Source organism: Myxine glutinosa, chromosome 7 (genome assembly GCF_964187855.1).
Source record: "Myxine glutinosa chromosome 7, kmMyxGlut1.1, whole genome shotgun sequence".
In the NCBI taxonomy this organism is placed as follows: Eukaryota; Metazoa; Chordata; class Myxini; order Myxiniformes; family Myxinidae; genus Myxine; species Myxine glutinosa.
Window position 1 is genome coordinate 140,187,476 of NC_136267.1, and position 24,643 is coordinate 140,212,118.

Genomic DNA, 24,643 nt, shown 5'->3' on the forward strand with positions numbered 1-24,643 from the left:
CGTGTCACCTAACCAACTCTTCCACAAAGTTTTGCCATAATCCGTCCACAACTTTTTGAAATATCATGCTCACAGACAGACAGACCTACAGACAGACAAACAAAACATAACCTGATCCATCCACCTTCGGTGGCAGAGGTAATGAATGCCAAAATATCTGGTGTTACTTATAGGTTATTGACAACTGCAATGTCTTGCTTTGACAACAACTAGTGCACAAGCATTAATCATTGTGTGTGCTGGGCCTTTCTCATGTTGCAGGACCCATTGTTCGGACACCATTTCTTCCAAGTGAAACTAGCAGCAGTCCTGTTGACCATCTCAAAATATGAGAGAGGAACACCTGATTCACTGTTCGTCCGAATCACTGTGGACTCAATTATTGCCATACTGGTTTGCCTTCACTAGTTAGTAATGAAAATTTAAAACAAAACTTTAATACTCCCCATTTCCTGCTCTTCCATGAACCTCCATCTTGTAAAGAAACATGTCATGATGAAAACCACGATTCCAGATGAGAATCACTCCAATCAATTTGCAAACACAATGCACCCAAGAGAGATGATGCCAATAGTCTTCCATGCATTGTGTCATCTCATTCTAGGATACAAGTGGAGAGTTATATCAAAATGACCTTACAATAAAGACAGTCGCCATGTTGTTTATGGTGTCAAAGGTGAAAAACACAACAACAACCCAATAACAGGCCAGCACATTTTTTATTACCGTTACATAAATAGATAAAATAGAAATATCTTCATAATATTCCCAGGAAAATCCTCATCTCTTTGAAAGCATGACACAAAAGAGGGTTGGGTTTTTTATTATTGTTATTAATTTTTTTTGGAATACTGCATTGGACAAGCTGCAGACAAATAGCATGAACATAGCATGCGGTTTGACACGATCAAGCAAAACAAGAAAGCTGAACTGGTAATCGAATATGAGAAAAATAAATTAAAATGAACTTCTCTTCCCTAATAAGTCTGTATCGCTGTCCAAACCATGATCCCATGCTCTATGCCCTTTGTTTTGTGGTCTCCACTCCCTCCCATTCCACCAAATGGGCTGAAATACATTTTCACCAAATTTCTCGACTCAGCCACCCATCCTCCCTCCCACACCCACAAAAATAATTCTAGCTCAATCTTTTGAACTTATGTAGCCACAAGTTTGATGTTTTTGGAGGTGAAAAAAAATCCAAGGTACACATTCATGACATGCTTGGAAACAATGACATTAAAATATAAATAAATAAAAACGACATTTCAGGGAGTGTCAAAATCAATTTCGGAAAATATATCCAGAGAACGTGACAGATAATATGTCATAAAAAATATATAAACTGCTCGGACAAAACCATAAATTCCAGAAAGAACCGGTAATTTCTAAGTTATACAACAAGCTCTGCAAGATGTGGTGAAACACCATATTGTGCTCACCCATATAGACCGTTGTCACTCATGTGCTTGTCTTTTCATTTCTCTGATCTGCAGGTCGTGGACAAAAAAATGGAAACACCAATGTAGAGTCACTTACTAGGGTGTTGGGCCACCACGTGGGACCAGTACGGCCTGTATGCGGTGGCATAGAGTCCACTAACGTCTGGAATTCTGCTGGAGTGATGCATCATTCCAGAAAATCCCATAAATGCTCAATTGGGTCCGGATTTGGCGACTGAGAAGGCCATGGCATATGGACAACATCAGTGTCATGCTCATCAAACCACTGGGCGATCACAAGTGCTTTGCGGATGGGGGTATTGGGGGCGGAGATCTCCTCTTGCAGCCATGCTAGCCATAATTATAGGCAACCAGGCCTGTGCAGCATTTTACACATGACCCTAAGCATGCTGGGATGTTATTTGCTGAATTAACACATGGGTTACACCTGTGTGGAAGCCGATGCTTAGTATCCATCATTTACTCAGGTGTTTTCATGTTTTTGTCTACTACCTGTACATCCCATCAAGGTCCACAAACAAAACCAAGGGCTTTTGTGGTCGAAAAAAACAAGATAGAATGCCCATTGGAAGTTGCATTTTAATTAGTTTGTCGTTCCCAAACGATGTGGCCCTAAAATCTTAAGGTTGATGCTACTTTTCACTTAGGCCAAGAAAAAACGAAGAGCACAAGTATATGGCAATAAATAAAAAGACCAGGAGGTGATTAAGGATGATAGTTAAAGAAGTTGAATTTAAGGCAGTGCAATCCAAGCTGCTCTCATGGATACTGCAGCCTCAATGTAAACATGAACTTTAAATGCAAACCATTGTTAAGAGAGAGGGAGAAAGAGAGAGACAGAGACAGAGAGAGAGACACAGAGACAGAGACAGAGAACAGAGAGAGACAGAGACAGAGACAGAGAGACAGAGAGACAGAGAGAGAGAGAGAGAATCTAAACAGAACCCTTCCAGACGGCGGGTTCAAAATGTTTTGTGTCCAAAGATCACCTGATCAGAGTGAGAGAGAGAGAGGGAGGAAGAGAAAGAGAGAGAACTGTAATTCCTCCCATTATTATACTGAATACCCACTCAGTATATAACAAACAAGAAACAATGCAAAAGTGATAGAATGGAATGCGAAGTGTTTAATAAATAAAATGGAGCGCAAAATAAAATATCATCACTGTACACGCTGTATAATTTAAGAAGGAATAATTTAAAATGAATGTCCTCATTCCTGCCTCTCAATGCCGGCTCTTTTAGTAGTACCGGCCAAACTTTCTTGTGAGCGTGCAGACACATGCTGTGTCCAACCGTATCCATGTCCAAACTGAATGTCCACGTTCGTCCAATGTCAATGCACGTGCATACGATTGTGTTGTCTTGCAACGTGAAGCCCAGTACCGGTCATCAATTCCCCGGCAGGATACATTGCCAACCTCCTTGCATCGAGTCTCATAGAAGTACTGACGAAGCGGTCGGCCTCCAGCACGAAACTCCTCCTTGACGTTCACCTTTTGCCCATGGATGTCGTACGCAGATTTCTTGTCTGTGACCCAATGACTTTCACTGTCACAGACAGAATACTCGCCCCGGTGGACACGGCGTTGGGAATACCGTCGGGGTCTGGCAGCAGAGGCAGAGGAGTTTCCTTTACCGTCAACATTAGCTGCATCAGCCTCCACAACTATGGAACCAGGTGGAATCACCGGCCTGCGATCACTGAAAACTACTCTTCCTGAGCTAAGCGCACTTTCTGTGGTTCGTTCTTCCTCAATCAGTGCTTCTTCAATGCTCCAACGCTTTTCTGGAGTTTGAGCTCCTCCAAATCTCCACTGCCAACCTGATAACCCTTCTCCGCTTCTCCATTGCTTTTCTGTTGCCTCTCTTCCAATCCATTGCCTTTCTGGTATTTCTCCTCTCCACCATCTTTCTGCACCCTCTCCTGCCCAATGGCTTTCGGCGACTTCTTCTCCAACCCAACTCCTCTCAGCCACTTCGTCTTTGCTCCACCGCCTTCCTGCCACTTCCTTTCCACTCCACCGCCGACCTGTTGCTTCCCCGGCAGTCCAAAGTCTCCCCCCTTCACTTGCTTCTTTGTTGTATTGAGCTTGCTGTAACTTTGAGCGATGGTGAGGGATGGATGCATGGAGGGCACTACGCAACAAGGCCTCACGCAGGAGGCGTGCAAGCAAAGCAGCTGGTGGAACCGTTACGGGTTCAGCGGGAGTCACCGTATGGCCTAGGAGAGAGGCGAGAGCAGCCACCAGCAAGAGCCTCCACATCACGCCGGCTTTCTGCACAGAATGAATGCACAAGATGTTAGCACCGCAGACCACTATTCAAAAAGGCACAATCTACAATGGTCACATGGATTTACAAATGTTTACATCGCCACTAGTCTTGAAAGATATTCTCAAATTTTGCACAATCATCAGCTGGAGAATATAAAAAAGGTTGATTACATACTATTAATGTAAACAAAGCCAGTATTAAAGCAGAGAAATCCTGATACTTCATTCTGCCACCACTGTCACTTTTGACCAAAAAACACTTAGTATAGTTGACTAAAGCTTTTCCAAATTAGAACAACGCTCTTCGACGTCACGACGTCGACCGATATGCCTCCCGCCACATTATTACATCATTATAATACTTGTACCAAGTTTAATTTAAATCCATTCAGCTGTTCACAAGTATCACATTTTTACCTGAGACCTCTGACCTCTTGACCCAAAAATTTAATCGGTTCATGGTTTGCTTCATAATACATACCTGTACCAAGTCTTAATTTAAATCCCTTCAGTTGTTCACAAGTTATCACAATTTTACCTGACATGGCCTCTGACCTTTGACCTTGGGACCCCAAAATCTAATCAGTTCATACTTACATTATTATACATATCTGTACCAAGTTTGAATAAGATCCCTTTAGCCGTTCTCAAGTTATAGACCTATTACAGACTTTGACCTATGACCTCTTGACCCCAAATTCGAATCACTTAATCTTTACATCATTATACATACCTGTACCAGGTTTGAATTAGATCACTTCAGCCGTTCTCAAGTTATAGACCTATTACAGACTTTGACCTTTGACCTCTTGACCTCAAAATCTAATCAGTTCACCTTTACATCATTTTACATAATTGTACCAAATTTGGTCAGAATCCCATCACTGGTTCACAAGTTATCGTGGTAACAGGATTTTTACCGAACGTGACCTCTGGCCTTTGACCTTGTGACCTCAAAATCTAATCAGTTAATCTTTACCTTATCATACGTGTGCCAAGTTTGACTAAGATCCCTTCAGCCGTTCTCATGTTATTGCAGTAATGAAAACCTATCATGGATGGACGGACGGACAACCTGAAAACATAATGCGTCTGACGACTTCGTCAATGGAGGCATAAAAGTAATTAAAGTTTAACATTTTTATTATTTAATGCTTAATTTTATTATTTTATTTTTTATTATTTAAAATTTAAATTTAAATTTATTTTTATAATTTTATTTTATTTAAATTTTTTTTTTTAAATTTATTTAATATTAAATTTAAATTTAAATTTTAAAAGTTTAAATTTTTATTATTTTATAATTTAACATTTATATTTTTATTATTTAATGCTGGCAGGATAGTTTAGAGGTTCTAGAAAATAAGACCCATCGCTTCGCTGACGGAAATACCAATGTTTGCTGCGATGGCTAATCTCTGGGGGAAGAAGAAAAAAAAGGATTCCTGGGAGATCCTGCTCTCCGTGCAGGGATAGCCAATGTCACGTGTTGACATTTGCAGTTTTGACACGTGCGTGTCCAAATACCCACAAAAAAAAAAATTTACAATTTTTTACAATTTTTACAATTTTACAATTACAATTTTTTTTTTTAATCACAAACACTCCCGGGAGTTACCTGAATCCACCGTAGTTGGATTTATTGAAATCCGTTAATCCGTTCTCAAGTTATAACACGACAAACAGACAGACAGACACGGCTCCTATTATAATATAGATATGCACTTGTCTCTGAGCTGTCTGGCCTGGGTTCCAATCTCGACCAAGCTATAAACAGCCATCCTGGTGTTTCGCATGCAGGGCGGATGGTCTTTCGTTTATCGTTTCATCCATTGGGTGGTCTTTAAACCTGGTGTCCCATCCACTGGCATTAGTTAGTGGACTTAAATCTGCAATTGTGTCCGTGAATAGCAGGTGAGTAATCACCGACACTCCGGCTAAATTTCAAATTTCGGCTCCTTCGGTTGAGTATCCTGGATCGGTTGAGTATTTCATGTTGAGTATTTGAAGATTGTATCCCCTTTTCCAAGAAACTGCTTAATCAGAACTGTCCCTCTGTTTAGCGATTAGTACATTAATTAATCTTTTAATTAACTGAATGAACTGCTCTCCCCTCTAATTTACTGCTTAAATTAACTGCTCTCCCCTCTGGGCTGGTGCTCCTGCCTCACACCTAGCTCGGCTTCACGCTGTTGAAACCAAAGTTTTCAGAATCATTGGAATCTCCCGCGATGAAGCTAACTCCGAGGGCCTCTCACTCACTCACCGCAGGCAGGTTGGTGGTCTTTCTGTCTTCTACCGACTCCTCTCCGGCCTTGCCCCCCCCCCCCCACCCCCCAGCTCTCTCTGGGCTCTGTCCCCCAAATATTCCTACAGGTCGCACAAGATCTGCCAGCAACCCTCTGATGGTTAAACTGCCAAAATCAAGACTTTCTGCTCACCTTCACTCCTTCATTCCTCTTTTTTCCTGCCTCTGGAACAAACTCCTTCAATCCCACTCCTCCCGCCAGGTCTTTAAAACAGCTGTCCACCACCATCTCTTGTCTTCCCCCATCCAACATCTTGATGTTTTCCACCCCCGTTAATTCACCCCAGATCCACTTTTCTGAAATACCAACTTCTTTCCTGGAGGTCCTAGCTCTGTCCATGTGTTTGTTTTTTTTACCTCTCCCACCCCCCACCCCCCCATTCCCGTGCCTCCTCCCCCCAAGCTCTTTCCCTCCCACAGATCTCCCGATGTCCCTGCTCTCAAATGTTGTACTTGTGTGCTTCCCCCTCTCTCTCCCCATCTTGTCTCCCGCTCCCTTAATTTCGTCTTATGTGTCCGTTTGTTGTTTTGTCATTAATGTTAGGTCTTACACGAGCCTCGATCTTGTATACAAAAAAACAACAAAAAAAACAACAACAACTATCTTTGGCTTAGAGATCAGGAGAGCAAAATGGGTTAATGGGTCGAGAAATGTATATGTTCAGTAACCGAAAAGTCCACACCAGATAGGCCCTGAGCTGAGTTGTTCTATCGTCCAATCCCATTGCGTACCTCATGCAAATAAGTGCATTTCATTTGGAATATCAGATCAGCATGTGTGAAGTCTACATCTGCAGTTCCACACTCAATATTCCACCACAAAAGGTTATTATTTAGCCAGACGGTGCAATCACTATTTGATATTCATGGAGGCCTGATCACTCAGTGCTATGGTAGCATCAACCAATCAGAGGCAGGCGGATGAATTTATGGCAATATTTTATTTTCGTCACGTAGTTCTGGCCTACTCGGATTGGTGGAAAAAGGAACATAAAGAATACTGTGTCCGATACATCTTTGTCTACAAAATAGTGGAAATTTGATTGAATTAATCACGAAGAGCGAGGAAAGAGCGCGAGAGCAAAATGGCCCAAGCTTGATGGCGAGGAAAACTCCATTGCAGCTCCGAGTGCGATTTTCCAGTGTGAGGATGCGTGTGTACGCACAGGGGAAAAACTTTTCGTTCAGCCAGTGGTTGAGTTTGAGTTGTTAGTTTTTGTAAGAAAGCCTCTTCGGTGATGGGTAATCTCTTTTCCCACTCGCATTGTCCTGAGGGCATTTTGATCTCAATGGAAGTATGTATTTTATGAACAGTGGATAAAAAGCAGGAACTGTGTTGTCATGATAGTCATGTCATTAACCCCTGCATGTTAGTTGTTACCATCCTAATATATTATATCATACCTGCTATGCAGTGGTCAGCTGATCAGTCAACCGAACACTTGTTGGTTTGAGATTAAATTTGCTCTTGTTGTCGTTCTCATTCTGATCCTGTTCAATATATGCGCTACTATTATCAAATGAAACACCAATAACTGCATTGTAGTCTCCCAGCAGGAAGCCAGATATAACTAGAACGGCACTCAGTAGAGAGTGCACTCTAGTAGAGAGAGTGCACTCAGTAGAGAGTATACCTCCGCCAAGTGAACAGTTTACATTTTGTATCCTAGAGTAGACCAGGAAATCACAATACAGGATCACATTTAATTAAAATCATCCATCCACAACTTTTTGAGATATCCTGCTATGCATCGTTTTTGGCCCGATCTCCCAATGGTGAAGAATCACTTAAAAATTTATACTAGCCAGATCCGGATCCGGATCTTCATCAAAATCTAATCATTTCATCCTTGTCACATACGCTACTTCTCTGCCAAATTTTGTCCGAATCCGTCCACAACTTCGTGAGATTTCTTGTTCACAATCGGACAGACAGACAGACAGACAAATGAAAAAATCACTCATAGAGCAACACTTGACAAAAGAGAACAAAGTAGAATGGCACTCAGTAGAGGATTCTTTTGATCTGAAAAATAATTGGCGGTTGAGTTCAGTTCGCTGATATGTAAATCCCATTCAAATTTCAAGTCGATCGGATGAAAATTGAGGATTTTAGAAATTTGAAATTGTTGTTGACTTTTGCCCTATGTTGACCTTGTGACCTATGTTGACCTCAAAATAGTTGCTGGTTGAATTCAGTTAACTGATATGAAAATCCTATTCAAATTTCAAGTCAATCGGAAGAAAATTGAGGACTTTAGAAATTTGAAAAGGTTGTTGACCTTTTGGCCTATGTTGATCTCAAAAATAGTTGGTGGTTGTTCGCTGATATCAGTTCGCTGATATGTTAATCCGATTCAAATTTCAAGTCAATCGGATGAAAATTGAGGATTTTAGAAATTTGAAAAGGTTGTTGACCTTTTGGCCTATGTTGACCTTTTGGCCTATGTTGATGTCGAAAATAGTTGTTAGTTTAATTCAATTCGCCGATATGTAATTACTATTCAAATTTCACGTCAATGGATGAAAATTGAGGATTTTTGAAATTTGTAAAAAGTGGTTTACTTTTGGCCTATGTTGACCTTTTGACCTCAAAAATATATAGGATTTTGTCGGACCACAAATTCTACCATTTGCTAAAGTTTCGTGAATATCGGTTCAAAATTGTGACCTGTAGGCAAGTATAAGTGAGCGGAGAGACAAACAAACACACAAACCGGAGTGATCAACAAATTTGTCAAAAAAGTTATTTTTTCAAAGTAACTAACCGACAGACAGGGGTGAAAACATAACCTCCATCCACCTTTGGTGGTGGAAGTAATAACACACACACACACACACACACACACACACACACACACACACACACACACACACACACACACACATCTCGTTTTTTATTTTATTATACAATAACAGCTAATCATAAAATATTATATCATAATGTGAAGGATAATGGAGAAGCGGACCAGAGACTAGCCCTGCATATGAGCCACGCAGCCGATAATGATGCCTTCTCCGTCATCCAGGTACACAGTCCTGATCGGGATGTCACCATCATATTACTGTCTAATCTGCACAAGATCTCTGGAAGAGTTCATTTCCATACCAGGCGTGGAAAAATGGCTATGAAAGTAGATTTGAGCTCGGTCTTCCGTTGCCTCGGCGAAAAATGCACGTGTTAATGGGATGTGACTCGACCAGCTGTTTCAGAGCAAAGGAAAGAAGAAGCTCCAATATATGGTTCAGGCATCATCCTGTCACCACAATACATTTGGTGAACTTAGCCAAAACATCTGCGTCTGTCGCTCGAGCAGTTTGTTTGTGAACTTTACAGACAGAAATGTTTATCTGTGGATGAAGCTCGATATCGTCCATCGTTTTTGTGTAGGAGGAAATGAGGATCACTCTCTGCCTTCGAGGAGCGATGCTTTGTGGCAGCATTGCCTCAGATCAAATTATATATCAAAGTACAATCCACAAGCATGCCCTTGAGCAGGATATACATGCTCCTAAGTCCAGCAAATCATGGGTGGAGTGTTGAAGGAGAAGATGTGAGCATCGTGTGGATGACCAAGGATCCCGCACCTGAGGAATTGCTCACTCTTGTCCATTGCTTGTTCTTGTTCTCGCAGTCATTGGGACTTGAAGTGCTGTTCTTGCAAAGCTCATTATATATGCTTATATATATATATATATATATATATAGTCGAATATGATATATGACATATCTTGCAACGCTCATTATATATGCTTATATATATATATATATATATAGTCGAATATGATATATGACATATCTTGCAACGCTCATTATATATGCTTATATATATATATATATATATAGTCGAATATGATATATGACATATCTTGCAACGCTCATTATATATGCTTATATATATATATATATATATATATATAGTCGAATATGATATATGACATATCTTGCAACGCTCATTATATATGCTTGAATGTTATGGCCGAATATAAGAATATAAGGTCGTAGAAAAGCGGGAGGGCCGACGGTAGTTGTGGGAGATATGTTGAAGGCAGCAGGAAGTTGGGGTGTGAAGAGAATGACAGAGATCTGTAATCTGGTGGTGAAAGAAGGCCGCATTCCAGTGGATTGGGAACTGAGTACCCTCGTCCCTCTATACAAGGGGAAAGGTGACCCTCAGGAGTGTGGCTCGTACCGAGTGATAAAGTTATTGGAGCATGGAATGAAGGTATTGGAAAGGGTGTTGGAGAGGAGGATAAGGAAGAAAGTGAAGATCGACGAAATGCAGTTTGGATTTATGCCAGGACGAGGAATGACAGACGTGCTTTTTATTGTGAGGCAGTTGCAGGAGAAGTACATGGAGAAGAGGAAGAAGTTGTTTCCTGGGTTGGTTGATCTGGAGAAAGCATTCGATAGGGTTCCACGTGAAGTAGTGACATGGGCATTGAGGAAGTTAGGAGTGGAGGAATGGTTGATCAGAGTAGTGATGGCAATGTACAAAAGAGCGCGCACATCTGTAAGGACAAAGGACGGGAACAGTGGTGAGTTTGAGGTGAAGGTGGGAGTGCATCAGGGGTCGGTACTAAGTCCACTACTATTTTGTAGCTGTGATGGAGGTGCTGGCTCAGAACGTAAAGGAGGGTTTACCGTGGGAGTTGTTGTATGCAGATGATCTGGTGTTGATTGCAGAAAGTATGGATGGACTGAAGGAGAAGATGAACAAGTGGAAGGAATGTATGGAGACAAAATGTCTGAAGGTGAATATGGGAAAAACGAAAGTGATGGCAAGTGGTAAAGCATGTGGTGGGGTGGAAAGAACTGGGAAATGGCCGTGTGCTGTGTGCAGGAAGGGTGTCGGAGTGAATTCCATTCAATGTACAATGTGCGCTGAGTGGGTTCATCAAAAATGTAGTGGTTTGAGAGAGTCATTAACCAGTGTGGCAGCTACATTCAAGTGTATGGTGTGCACAGAGGGAGCTGCAGATGGAGGAAATGTTGAGTTGGATCTTGGAGACAGCGTGAACCTGGAAGGTGTGAAAACATTTTGTTACCTAGGAGACATGCTGAATGGACAAGGTGGATCAGACTTGGCAACGGTTGCCAGAGTGAGATGTGCATGGAAGACGTTTCGGTAACTGAGTGGCGTGCTGACGAGGAGGGGAGTGTCGTTGAAGCAAGGTGTATGCTGCATGTGTGAGAAGTGTTATGGTTTATGGGAGCGAGACATGGGTAATTAACGTAGAGCAGCAATGAAGGCTGGAAAGGGTGGAAATGCGAATGGTTCAGTGGATGTGCAGAGTATCGTTGAGAGAGAGGAAGACAAACGATGCATTGCGAAAGATGATGGGAATAGAGCCTGTGATTGATGCTGTGAAGAGAAACAGTTTGAGATGGTTTGGTCATGTGTTGAGGAAGGATGAAAATGACTGGTTGAGAAGAGTGATGGAAATGAATGTAGAAGGAAGTAGAGGACGGGGAAGACCGAGAAAGACTTGGCTAAAGATAGTCGAAGAAGAAATGCGGGCAAGGGGGTTAACAAGGGGAGATGCAGAAAATAGGACAAAATGGAGAAGATTGTCATGGGGACCGCAAGGCCAACCCCCGCTCTTGCAGGGAAAATGGCCTTAAAATGCATGTTGTTGTTGTTGTTGTTGTTATGGTCGAATATGACAAATAGATCAGTTTCTGACATACAAGAGGGTGTAGGTGTTGAAGGTTTCTCTTAATGTAACACAAATGTGATCACAATATATTTTTTATGATGCCATTGCCATGCACTTTACACCACACAAGCTAATCCTGGAGCTACCTCTGTGGACATAAGAATTATATATATATATATATTAACTGTAATAATAACATGAAATCATTACTATAAACTACTAAACAAATAAATATTACTAATTAGTAATAAACAACGTGAATTTTGTACATTTACTATCGTGTTCAAGTGTAAGGGAGATCGTGTGAATGAATTGAAGGAATATATGGAAGGAAGGAATGAAGATTGATATGGAAGGAATGAAGGCTGAGAAGTAATGAAGGGGAGAAAGAAAGAAGGTAAATGGTGGGTTGACGTGCTGTGGCGGTGTTGAGTTTGATTGAAGCCTATGTGAAATGAACAACAGTTTCCTATTGTGAAATAACGTTATTATTAGCGATGAGAATAATAATGGCACATAACTTGGACTTGGTGTCTCCACGAATACATGGCCGCTGCGAACATTACCGAGAGGGAACAAAAATGTGCTGTCCTGCTGCACATTGCCTGTAAAAAGGGACAAGCCGTCTTTGACACTCTCACAGATATGGGAAACAATTTTAACGAACAATTTGAGATTTGGCAAAATGTTTCATTTGAAAGCCAGGTGTTTCACCACACCAGACAAGCTCCATCTAAGTCGAATGCTAATTATGTTACCAAGCTTTGGCTGTGAGTCAGAATGCGTGATTTTGAGTATTATGACACAATGAGGCAATAAAGGATCAAATCTGTTATATAATGCAAACTGTGGTGTCTGTTGGTGCGTTTGTCTGTCTCCCGTTTATGGCGGATGCTTCCGTGCTGCATTTGAAAAGCTGCTGAATGGTTATTTTGCATTTTCATTTCACTTTTCTTGATGCAACATAGTCAGTCACTTTATTGTCCCTTTAGTCTAGTAGGAAGACTAGGTCCCCCTGCACCCCCCGGAGATATACTTCTAATCAGTGTTTCTAGATTGGAAAAAATGTGTAGAAAATGACTAGCTATGGCCCCAAGCTGAAAAAATGTCCCACATACCATTTTTATGCAAATTACTGCTGCAAATTTTATGCAAAATTATGCAAATTTTATGCAAATTTTTGATGAGGAGTAGAGTTGAGGGGTCTTTGAGGGCTTCATCGAGGTGCTCTCGGTTGCAAGACTGGGTCATTCTGAGAAGCACAGCAGGGTCAGAGATCATGATGTTCTCCTCCTCAGTGAATCTCTCCATCAACAGCCTCTCCATTGCCTCACACACTGTTTTGAGGCAAAAGAGGGACTTTGCGTAGGCCTTTCCACTGAGAACACCTTTGAGAGATCCACTTGTTACTAGTTGTGCCTCAAAGAGAATCTCTGCATATCCAGAACCACGCATCTTGTGTCCAGTGAGCATCCCGATGTAGTTCATGGATGTGTGGAAGGGTCCAATCGTTACTACATGACTAGCAAATTCATTTGGCCAGCGCCAGATGATGGGAAGGGCTTTCATGCAGACACCCAGATCAAATGTATTCAGGACCCATCTCTGACCCACCTCAGCAGTTGCTGCCTCGGAACGCTTCAGTAGCTCACGAACAACTGCGTTGTCTGTGATCGGTTGGTGGATAGGCGTGCAGTAGTCGACTGTTGATTTGCTGGGTGGGGGAGAACCAGTTGCAGAGGTGAAACCCCCTAGCCCAGGCACAGGCTGCAGGCCATTGCCATGCCATGCAGGCACCAGGCACAGACCGATCACAGACAACGCAGTTGTTCGTGAGCTACTGAAGCGTTCCGAGGCAGCAACTGCTGAGGTGGGTCAGAGATGGGTCCTGAATACATTTGATCTGGGTGTCTGCATGAAAGCCCTTCCCATCATCTGGCGCTGGCCAAATGAATTTGCTAGTCATGTAGTAACGATTGGACCCTTCCACACATCCATGAACTACATCGGGATGCTCACTGGACACAAGATGCGTGGTTCTGGATATGCAGAGATTCTCTTTGAGGCACAACTAGTAACAAGTGGATCTCTCAAAGGTGTTCTCAGTGGAAAGGCCTACGCAAAGTCCCTCTTTTGCCTCAAAACAGTGTGTGAGGCAATGGAGAGGCTGTTGATGGAGAGATTCACTGAGGAGGAGAACATCATGATCTCTGACCCTGCTGTGCTTCTCAGAATGACCCAGTCTTGCAACCGAGAGCACCTCGATGAAGCCCTCAAAGACCCCTCAACTCTACTCCTCATCAAAAATTTGCATAAAATTTGCATAATTTTGCATAAAATTTGCAGCAGTAATTTGCATAAAAATGGTATGTGGGACATTTTTTCAGCTTGGGGCCATAGCTAGTCATTTTCTACACATTTTTTCCAATCTAGAAACACTGATTAGAAGTATATCTCCGGGGGGTGCAGGGGGACCTAGTCTTCCTACTAGACTACTTCCAATAATCTAAAATCAACATGAACGTCTGGATTAAAGGAGATTTAATACAGATCTTCATGGAGTAACACAATTTTAAATAGCTATATTTTGCCCTTTTTTTTTTGGACAAATCCAACCTCCCCCACCCGATGTTGCAGCACCATTTTGTGGTGGGTGATCTAAGTAGCTCAGAGCTTTGGCTTGAGTAGAACAAAGACTGCAACACAATGAACCTTTTTAAAGTCCACGCAATAATTTAAATTGACAGATTAACTTAAACATTCCCCGTTACTGGGTACGCGCACTTTTGCTTGTCATAGATAAGTGTGTATTGCCATGCCTGCACAGACGTCTCCTTCGTGAACTCATAAATGAATTATTATTATTATTATTTGACATCAACATCAAAAACTCATTCTCGGCAAACTTCCAATGAGCCCCTTATGTAGAAACAACGCAATACAAAATCTGGCAACATCACGAGAAGGTTAAGTACATCTAAATGTTGCTATAGTTGTGGAGCCTTACGTCATACGTACCATGATGACAGCTGCCAAAAAATTGGAAATCATGCAATTACTGTCATATACTTAACCATTTCAACCGAGTTTGCATGACGAGAAACCAGGAAATCAGTTTGGAAACCTCAAACTCCCAAGATCACTCTGTATTGGATTTATGCATGGAGCTCCTGAAGATGATCATGGGGAAAGTTATGTCTTGATGCCTGCAGAATTACATTACAGATTTTTAGGTTTAATTGTGAATTTGGGAGACGACCACTATGCAGAACTGAAAACGCTATGCAGAACTGATCACCCACTGGGGATGGAACACCGTAATGGTCAAAACTGATAATATTCCTTTGAAAATGATTCTCGATTCTGAGGCTTTTGTCAATCTATTGCACAGAAACACTTATTAATTGACATATGTGGGAAATTTACATGCCCAGATCAGGAATCGAACCCAGGTCCTCTGGTGAATCGTACCAATGCTCTGCCATCTGAGCTATCTGGGTGACCCTGACCAAGCATGCAATTTTCCCACACATATGATAGCCACTCTCTTTCCATCAATGCTTCCGGGGAACTCGCTGCCAACGTTAGGAGCACCAACGGCCTGCACACGAGAGGGTTTTCCTCCAATGGGAGGGACAAATCCATGTCCACTATTACAAACACAACTGGGGGCGTCGAAACACAATTAAATAAATGAACAGGATTATAACTAATTAATTGACATGTGTAATTTTCTGGGCATGTAATTTTCCCACATATGTCAATTAATTAGTTATAATCCTGTTCATTTATTTAATTTAGAAACACTTATCATGGACTATGTCAAGATGGCTACCACCGCACTCTATCCAAGTCAGTTACTGCCATCTTCACATATGGTTCAAACACTCTTTTACCTATTCAGGGTACATTTGACAGCTGTCTGGAGTATAACAACAGCAAAACTGTGGCCAACATAGTGGTGGCTGATACGGACGATACAGGATCTCCGCTTGGGCACACATCAGCCATTCAACCTTGGGTGGTAAGTGGCAGCCCACCTGTTCAACCTGCACCATTACAAATGATCAAGCGGGCAATCAATCCATGGGAGATCGTCCATGTTGACATGTGCGGTCCATTTCCCACTGACAAATGCATCCTTGGCATTGCCAATGAATGACCCTTGTTGGCCACAAGCAATTATCCTGGCATCCACCTCTATCCAGTCCGTCTTTAGAGGCCTAACAACTCTATTTTCCACCAATGGCTTACCACATTAAATTTTATCAGCCAATGAACCCCAGTTTATCAGTTTTGAGTTCAAACAGCTTTGCAGCATTCATGGAATCAAGCATCTGCAAAGGTACACCTTATTAGCCTCAAGCCAACTCAGAGGAAGAACGTTATTTTCTTTTTTTCAGACCCTGGGTAAAGCTCTTCTCACGGCTTGCATGGATCACAAGAATTAGTGTCAGGAACTCATGACATTTATTCAAAATTATCATACAACCGCATTACATCACAGAAGCATCTCCAGCAGCACTTCTTTTGGGAAGAGAAGTCCTCACCAAAATCCCTCATCTTCTAAAATCTCCTGGACTGAGACTGGGCTATCAAGTAAAAAAAAAAATCAAACAAAATGCGGATGCCAAGCTTCACCTCATAACATGCTTGTACTTGATGCAGTTCCTCTCCAACAACCAAAACACAATAAGCTGAGTACCACCTATGGTCCACACCCTTACACAGCAGTAGCAGTAAAGGGGACGGGTGGTTTTCTTCAACGAGGTGGGCAGAAAATCATGCACAACATATGACAAAATCGACAATTTATCGGCAAAGTTCATTCACAATTGTGGGGAGAGGAGTACATGGAAGACGTTGGTGATTCCCCCAGGCAAAAACCAGCAAGCGACCCCTGGGGCATGTCTGGAGGACAAACCAAAATGTACCAGATGCCCTCCTCGATACCTACAGGATTACAATTTAATTGTGAATTCGGCAGACAACCGCCATGCAGAACTGATGTGTTAATGCTTTGAATGTTTTTGAAACCTAACTTGATTAACTTAGTGTTATGTGGTTGTTGTGCTATGTACATAAAATGGTTATTAACCAGAAATGTGCGTTACAAAGAAATGCGTCAAAATGCCTCTTTGTCAAAAAACAATTAATAACCATCTTTGCACGTATTTTTTTGCCAAGCTTAGTGAGAAATAGTGTTCAACAGTCGAGGGTGCGAATTGACTCGATCGGTCCAAACGTCCCGCTATCTCCTTTATTTCCGATCATACGAATAAACAAGTGAATCCTCTTGGATTGCGCTGAGGTTCGGGCATGGAATTTCTAGGAGGAAGTATAATTTGTATGCAATGAAAGTACATGTAATATGGGATCGAGTAAGATTTGACATATCCACTTTTGTTATTCCCGATTCCTCATTATTTCAGAGTACATAGGCATAATGAAGAATATGACAATAAAAATCAGTATACAGAATTATTTTATTTAATTAATGCAAAGGAATTGGAAAGTCCGCCACGAATTTTTAATATATCTCGCCATTTTCCCGTCTGTTATTTTAGGCGGTGTATGACCGACCGTGCAGCGATTTAAAAAAAATATATCTTGGCAATTTTTTCAACCGAGTCTAACACTATGTTAGCGACTGTTAAAAATGAAATGATATATCGAATTAGAATTGAAATAAACCTGTGTGAGAGAGAAAGACAGCACGGGCCTTAACTAAACAGGCCTCAAAGCTATGCGAGTTAATAAAATGGTGGATATTTGTTTATGAAGCCTCTCCCAGAAGTCCCCCAACACGAACCAATCAGGAACTGCCACGCCCACTTATATGATCTCAGAATTCCTGTGACAGGAATTAGCGTTACACTGGCTGGAAGTCAATCGCTAGAGGCGCTTCCTCAGCGCCAATAAAAGTGTCCATTTGTTTTTCTCGGTAAAATATTCAGGTAAATGACACGGACAAATAATAATTTTGTCCTTGTGTGCATTTTATTAAATACTGTTTCAGGCCGTTTGTCGGGAGCATTGCATTACGCTTTGGACAATTGGACCATACTGTGTGTTCCATAGTCTGCAACACGGATGAGGAGCACCAACTTCAACTTGTATAATAGATTTGTTCATACTTTATTTATTTACTTTTCAACACTTGTACTGTAAGCTAAAAAGGCTGCTGCTGTGATTTCGCCTTATATATGAGCTCATTGCTACTCTAATTTAGGATCTTCTTTAAATAAAGTTCCTTAAAAAATTATAAAAGAGAGCAAGGGTCTGGGTGGTGGCCCCGAGGTTGTTTGCTTCGGGGCCTGTGATGGCTCTCGATGCCCCTGATCACACCTATACGAAACAAATACTAAGAAATAACTAATGTTATACTAAATAGTTTTATGCCACTAGGGCCATTTCCATACATGTATATGGGCCATTTCATACCAGGGCCATTTCCATACATATACAGTGCATTCAGAAAGTATTCACACCCCTTCACCTTTTTCACATTTTGTTATGTTGCAGCCTTATGCTGAAATCGTTCAAATTCATTTTTCCCCTCATCAATCTACACTCAATACCCCATAATTACAAAGAGAAAACAGGATTTTAGAAAGTTTTGCAAATTTATTAAAAAGAAAAAACTGAAATATCACATTTACATAGGTATTCATACCCTTTGCTATGACACTTGGAATTTAGCTCAGGTGCCTCCCATTTTTCTTGATCATCTTTGAGATGTTTCTACACCTTGATTGGAGTCCACCTGTGGTAAATTCAATTGATTGGACATGATTTGGAAAGGCACACACCTGTCTATATAAGGTCTCACAGCTGACAATGCATATCAGAGCAAAAACCAAGCCATGAGGTCGAAGGAACTGCCTGCAGAGCTCAGACAGGATTGTGTCGAGGCACAGATCTGGGGAAGCCAATAAAAAAATCTCTGCTGCATTGAAGGTTCCCAAGAGCACAGTGGCCTCCATAATTCTTAAATGGAAGAAGTTTGGAACAACCAGGACTCTTCCTAGAGCTGGCCGCCCGGCCAAACTGAGAAATCGGGGGAGAAGGGCCTTGGAAAGAGAGGTGACCAAGAACCCGATGGTCACTCTGGCTGAGCTCCAGAGATCCTGTGTGGAGATGGGAGAAACTTCCAGAAGGACAACCATCACTGCAACACTCCACTGATCTGAGCTTTATGGCAGAGTGGCCAGACAGAAGCCTCTCCTCAGTGAAAGACACATGAAAACCCGCTTGGAGTTTGCAAAAAAGCACCTGAAGGACTCTCAGACTGTGAGAAACAAGATTCTGTGGGCTGATGAAACCAAAAATATTTTTTTCAGTATGTGTGTGCTTGAATGTCTGTATGTATATATATATATATATATACAGACATTCAAGCACACATATACTGAAAAAAATATTTGAATCCATAACATTTATCAGAAGTATACACATGTATTGGCAAAGCATGCATGTTAGACAGATGACGAGACAAATTCAGAACTTGGTTTTTTTTGTTTTGTTTTTTTTTATCACAAAATGAGGATGTCTATAGTATCACTGTTGTAATTGACACTGGACCTCTGGCAGCTTGTAATTGTTGTTGCGTTTTTGCCTGAGGAAGAACTGCTGAAATCTGTCTATCTGGGTTCTTCCCAACATCTTTCTTCCTGTCACATTTCTTTCTACATTTTCACATTTGTTTTTTTTATGTGGAAGGCTCCAGGTACGGACTATGTAGTCCTCATCGATATGGAGGACAAATAATGTGTGGAAGCACAATTAGAATGAATGTCTGTCCATCCCTGAAGAAGCTGCCAGGGGGGATCCAAAGGGAGTTGTTGCCATTCCTCGTGCAAAGCAGCCTCAAACTGTGCCATTCTCTGGACAGGAAGGTCCATTTTCTTAAATATATGCCTAAGAATGTCCCAAAGGTACCCTGTTGAATTGAAACCAGTGCAATATTTTTTGCCAACGTTTCACAAGAAGTCAGTAAATTCACGAGTGTGGTAGAGTCTGGCATTGTCAAACATGAAAACAGGTGTTGTGAGAAGTGGGTGGTTGTAAAAATGTGGAACAGAAACATGATCCAAAATGTCCCTATGGTACTTTTTGCCTGTCTGTTAACCTTATACAGTGACAAGGTCAAGCTTACAATCTAATAGGCAGTCCCGTATAATGGATTCACCACCAAATGGGATGGATTCCACAATTTGGGGGTGCACAGGCTATTTTAGTTAGAATGCTGCCAAACCAGATTTCTACCATCGGTTACGTGTGGGAGAATTCGACTCTCATCAACCCAATGGATCTTCTTCCAGGATGCGATATTCCAGTGTTGACATGCCCTGCACCATGCCAAGGGTGCTGCTTTATGTTCTGGGGTGAGATGGGGCATGTTATCAGTCTCCTCGGCTTTGTAACGTGCAGCATGAAGCTGGTTCCAGACCGTTTTCAAGGATAACCTCTGAGGGAGATTCCATTCGTACTACAAAAATGTGTTTGTGGCAAAAGGAATACATCTGACAAGCATGACCAGAGCTGCATCTTCTTTGGTAGAGGTCATCTTAATTGTCCAGAATGAGGCCTGTCTTTAACATCATTACTTGCGGAATCGAAGATTCACAAGTACAGTATATTGGTTGGTCTGGTGTGTTATTCGGTCTGTTTGTCTGTTCATATGTCTGTGTATATGTGAATCGCCTGCAGGTTGCAATTTTATTCTGATCTTCATGAAATTTAACCACCAGGTAGAGGTAGTCACCAGTTAGAAGCCTATTGTTTTTAGTTCAAAAGGTCAAGGTCATGTAAACCGACAATTTTCATCAGATTTACTTGATGTCCATATGTGAAGCCTTGTGAGGTAAAGCTTCCACGAGGTGAAGCTTCAGTCGATCTACGTGTCCCTGACTATGTATATTGATTACGTATATTGGAATGCACCTTTTAGACACTTAGACCCTTTAAATCGTTTAGGCATTTTAGAGTTATACTTTTTAAGACTCTTTAGGCACTTTACACTGCTGAGATGCCTCAACCCTTTTGACCTCTAAACCCCCTTTAAACCACCTCATTTAGGCCCTTTAGACCCCAATTACTATTGAACATACCATTTAGAGTCTTAGACCCTTGAGGTTTTAGACCCTCTTGGAGTTTTAAGACCTTTTAGACATTTTACACCACTTAGACTGCGTTACCCCTCGACCCTCTCGACCTTTAGACCCATTTAGACCTCTAACTACTTATTATTGGAACATTACCTTTAGACTTTTATATCTCTTTCACCACTTAGACCCCCTGGATGCTTAAGACCCTTTAAGACCCTCAAGATCCGTTACACCCCTTTAGACGCACACAACACAAACTTCGGCAGAGTCTTCTTGGAATATACAGATTATACTTTTTGAGCAAGTAATGTGCAATCTTAACCCATACAGAGGGTGGGTACTCTGCCAGTTTGAACAGGATTTCCATATTGGGTCACTGAATTGGTTCACTAATCAAAACCTAGAAGCATATAGTTTTTGAGGTCAAATTCTCAAAGGGTCAAAGGCCAAGGTAGCAAAATTCATCAATTTTAGTAGAAATTTGAACAGGGTTTGCATATTGGGTCACCCCTAACAACAATTTCACCCTCCATCATATTCAAATAGGACTTTTGTGAACCACCTTTAGAGGCCACAACCATAAACCAAGCTAACCCTCTAAACAGGCCATAAAATCCATGTAACGGTAAAACAATGATTCCATGGAATAATGAGAAGAACCACCTTCAGAGGCCATTTTTCCCTGCAGAGCGTGGGTTGGCACCATGGTCCCCTTTTTGAAGCAATGTTTTACAGCCGGATGCCCTTCCTGCCACCAACCCTGTTAGTCACCTCTTGTGACATACAGGGAATTACCAGTGAACTGGTACTCAATTTGCCGACTTCAGAAGGATGACAGGCTGAGTCAACCCCCCTGGTGTTAATTCAGCGATGACCGGGATTCAAACCCGGGATCCTGGGATTCAAACCCGGGATCCTAGGATCCCAAGCCGGCACCCTAACCGCTAAGCCAACACCAGGCTTCAAATATGACTTTTGTGAATTTCCATACCTCAACAATTTTTCAAGATATTTAAATTGAAACGTATGCATCTTGTTTGCACGTATGTGTAGTACTGTATATGTGAGTAACATTTGGTCCAAATTAGTCAAAAGGTAAAGGACATCCGAAACATGCAAAACACCTTTTGCGGTGACAATTAGAAAATGTATCAGCCAAATTTGTTATGCATAACAATCAATCATGTGAAACATTTGATGGGGAAAATCTTGGAAAATGCCAAATTGCTGTTTCCATGGCAACTGTTGTTTATTTGATCTCACAGTGTCGTGTTATGCATGCCATCTTTCCTGTTGGTTTGTTGATGTTTGTGGACCAATCTGCTAACAGTCCAATGTAAGCCAAGTTGGTGTCTAATTTCACTGAGGGCCATCCCAGTATTGTCCCTTCAAATAATTAGCCATCTTTCGGCCTTATCAAGTCTTATAAGGGCCACGGTAACACAGTCGGGTCAATGGAAATACGCAATGATGTCGTTACCTTCTCCGAACCTTGACCAGGTAAAGTGTTTTTTTCAAGTTGATTCCCCTACTGTGATGTACGTGTTGAGAAGGCAAAATTGCCTTGGTCTAGTGATTAATGGAAAACATGCCTGTGTATTTGAATTTGATTCAGAATCTTTTAACAAACATCATTATTTTGTCAGTATGCATAACTTTTTTGCCACGTGTATATTTACATGCCGCCTGGTGTTGGCTTATCGGTTAAGGTAGCTTGCTTGGGATCTCAGGGTCCTCAATTCAAGCCCCTGTCATGTCGTTGAATTAACACCAGGTGGCTTGAGTCAGCCTGCCATCATACAGAGGTGAGCAAAAATGAGTACCAGCTTACTGGTATGAATGAGCCATTCAGGTGGCCTGTGTCGGAGTGGTGACCTGTCCAGGATTGTGCCCAATATCTTAGGAAACTGCTTCAGCAGCCCTATGCATCATCACGATGCAAAAACAAAAATGGTCATCATCATCATATTTGCATCCAAACATCAAAATTAATTTCAAAGACCAATAAATCTATTAAATGAGAGTTTACATGAATCTTTCAATTTACTTTCAGATAACCAAGTATTGCTATGTTCCCTACCACTGTCAGATAACCAACTAACTCCAAAAGTGATATAGTTAAAAACGAAAAATGAAGGAAGGTGATATAGTTAAAAAATAAATAAATAAACCAACGCTCTTCAATTCACATTAAGCACCTCGAGTCGTCTGGTCTACTGGGAGGTCATGGAACGCCGAGAATTTCAAGCGTTTCTCATCGTGTCTGCCCCGGGCATTCGTAGCAAGCCAAGGCACGGTGACTCCATATTGTACCCTATACCTGAGGAACGTAGCACGAACCCCCAAAATCAAATTTACTGCACATCCAATTACAGCATCTCATTATCATCACATTTTACCTGCACTGCACCTATGTAAATGAACAATCTCTGAGTCATCTTCACTATTATTGCACATGACAAACTGAAATTTAACCCCTTATTGATATCGAATGGTTTGCTTCAATTTTTCACTTGCAACGAGTTGGCTTAATTGCTTTATTTCTGAGTTTCTGGGTGGGGTTAAAATTTTTTGGGTGTTTTTCGATTTGTCTGTACATGAGAAACGGTCATTGTAAATTAATAGTTTATAACAGTATTTTTGCCTTCGTCGCGCATGGGGGTCAACCTTAGAAACCCGACAAGTTGAAATTGTTTAAAATTTAAAAGTTGAACTAAAAAATTTAAAGTTTATATTTTTAAAAAATTTGAAGTTTAAATTCAAATTTTAAAGTTTAAGTTTTTCCATTTTTAAGTTTAATTAAAAATTCATTCTTTTTGATCATCGGGTTATTGATTACCGCTGGTGGCTGAAACTGTGGCCGATTCCACTCTGTTTCTTTTTATTGACCTTTGTATGATCGAAGATAATATGGTTTATAAGCATCATAGGATTGCCTTTAACTGTACTCACTTAACTTAAGAAAAATCATTATGTGGTTTTACCATGGAGTCTAAATGAGATTCTCATGAAATTCTCATTTTTATGAGAAATGCAAAGGATATTTATCGAAGAAAGGCAACTGGTCAAATTGATTAGTGAAAAATATAATGCTACGCAACACCGAGCTCAATATTGATTAAAATTGAGCTCAATTTTATAATTGAGCTCAGTGTTGTGTAGCATTATATTTATCATGAAGGGAATTATTGTTCATGACAAAAGAAAGCAAAGGAAACCACTTGGTACCACTTGAGGCCTAAAGACTGCATTGACCCTCATTGGCAGTAACGGAGCAGTGTATCTGCTATGATTATGTCATATGAAAGTAGTTTCATTGGAGTTGGCTTAATGCGCAGGTTCTGTCTGTCCAAACTGTTTCGTGCATTGTGGTAGGGGTGGCGGTGGTGGAGGAGGCTATGCTCTTAATAAACCAGTCTTTACTTATTTTTAATCATCGGGGCATTTATTCTCTGTCTGAATAAAGAACATCGCGTCGGGGCATTCATGACGAGTCGTGAACGTTTCTGTGGCGAAGAACTAATTCTGGGCAGGTCACCATTCTGTCGGCAGGGTGCGAAAATTTCCATTGAGCGATCACAGTAATCTAAGCCATAACTGCAACAATAAGTTGCAGTAACTGCCATAAGTGCCAATGAAGGCACTGCAACAATACCAATCCTCACCACCAAGCCGAAGCTCATGGACACCATAGTTGCAAAAATAGGACTTTGTGCGACTGCCAGTGCTCGATCCTTTTCAACATATAGTGAGAGAGTATTCAAGAAGGTCTTAGAAAAACAACAGCTTGGTAGGATGGTGATGAAGAAAAAGAAATACCAACTTC

The 24,643-nt window shown here is 41.2% G+C and overlaps 1 protein-coding gene across 1 annotated transcript in view; it reads right to left on the minus strand.

The window, feature by feature from the left end:
• Positions 1-707: 707 nt before the first annotated feature.
• Positions 708-24,643, minus strand: part of LOC137430643 (neurotrophin-3) — a 113,831-nt gene continuing 89,895 nt past the window's right edge. Inside the window, exon 2 of the mRNA XM_068121437.2 lies at positions 708-3,741. Coding sequence (XP_067977538.1) covers positions 2,704-3,729 — 1,026 coding nt within the window. The 5' untranslated portion in view covers positions 3,730-3,741 and the 3' untranslated portion in view covers positions 708-2,703. The remainder of the gene's footprint in view (positions 3,742-24,643) is intronic.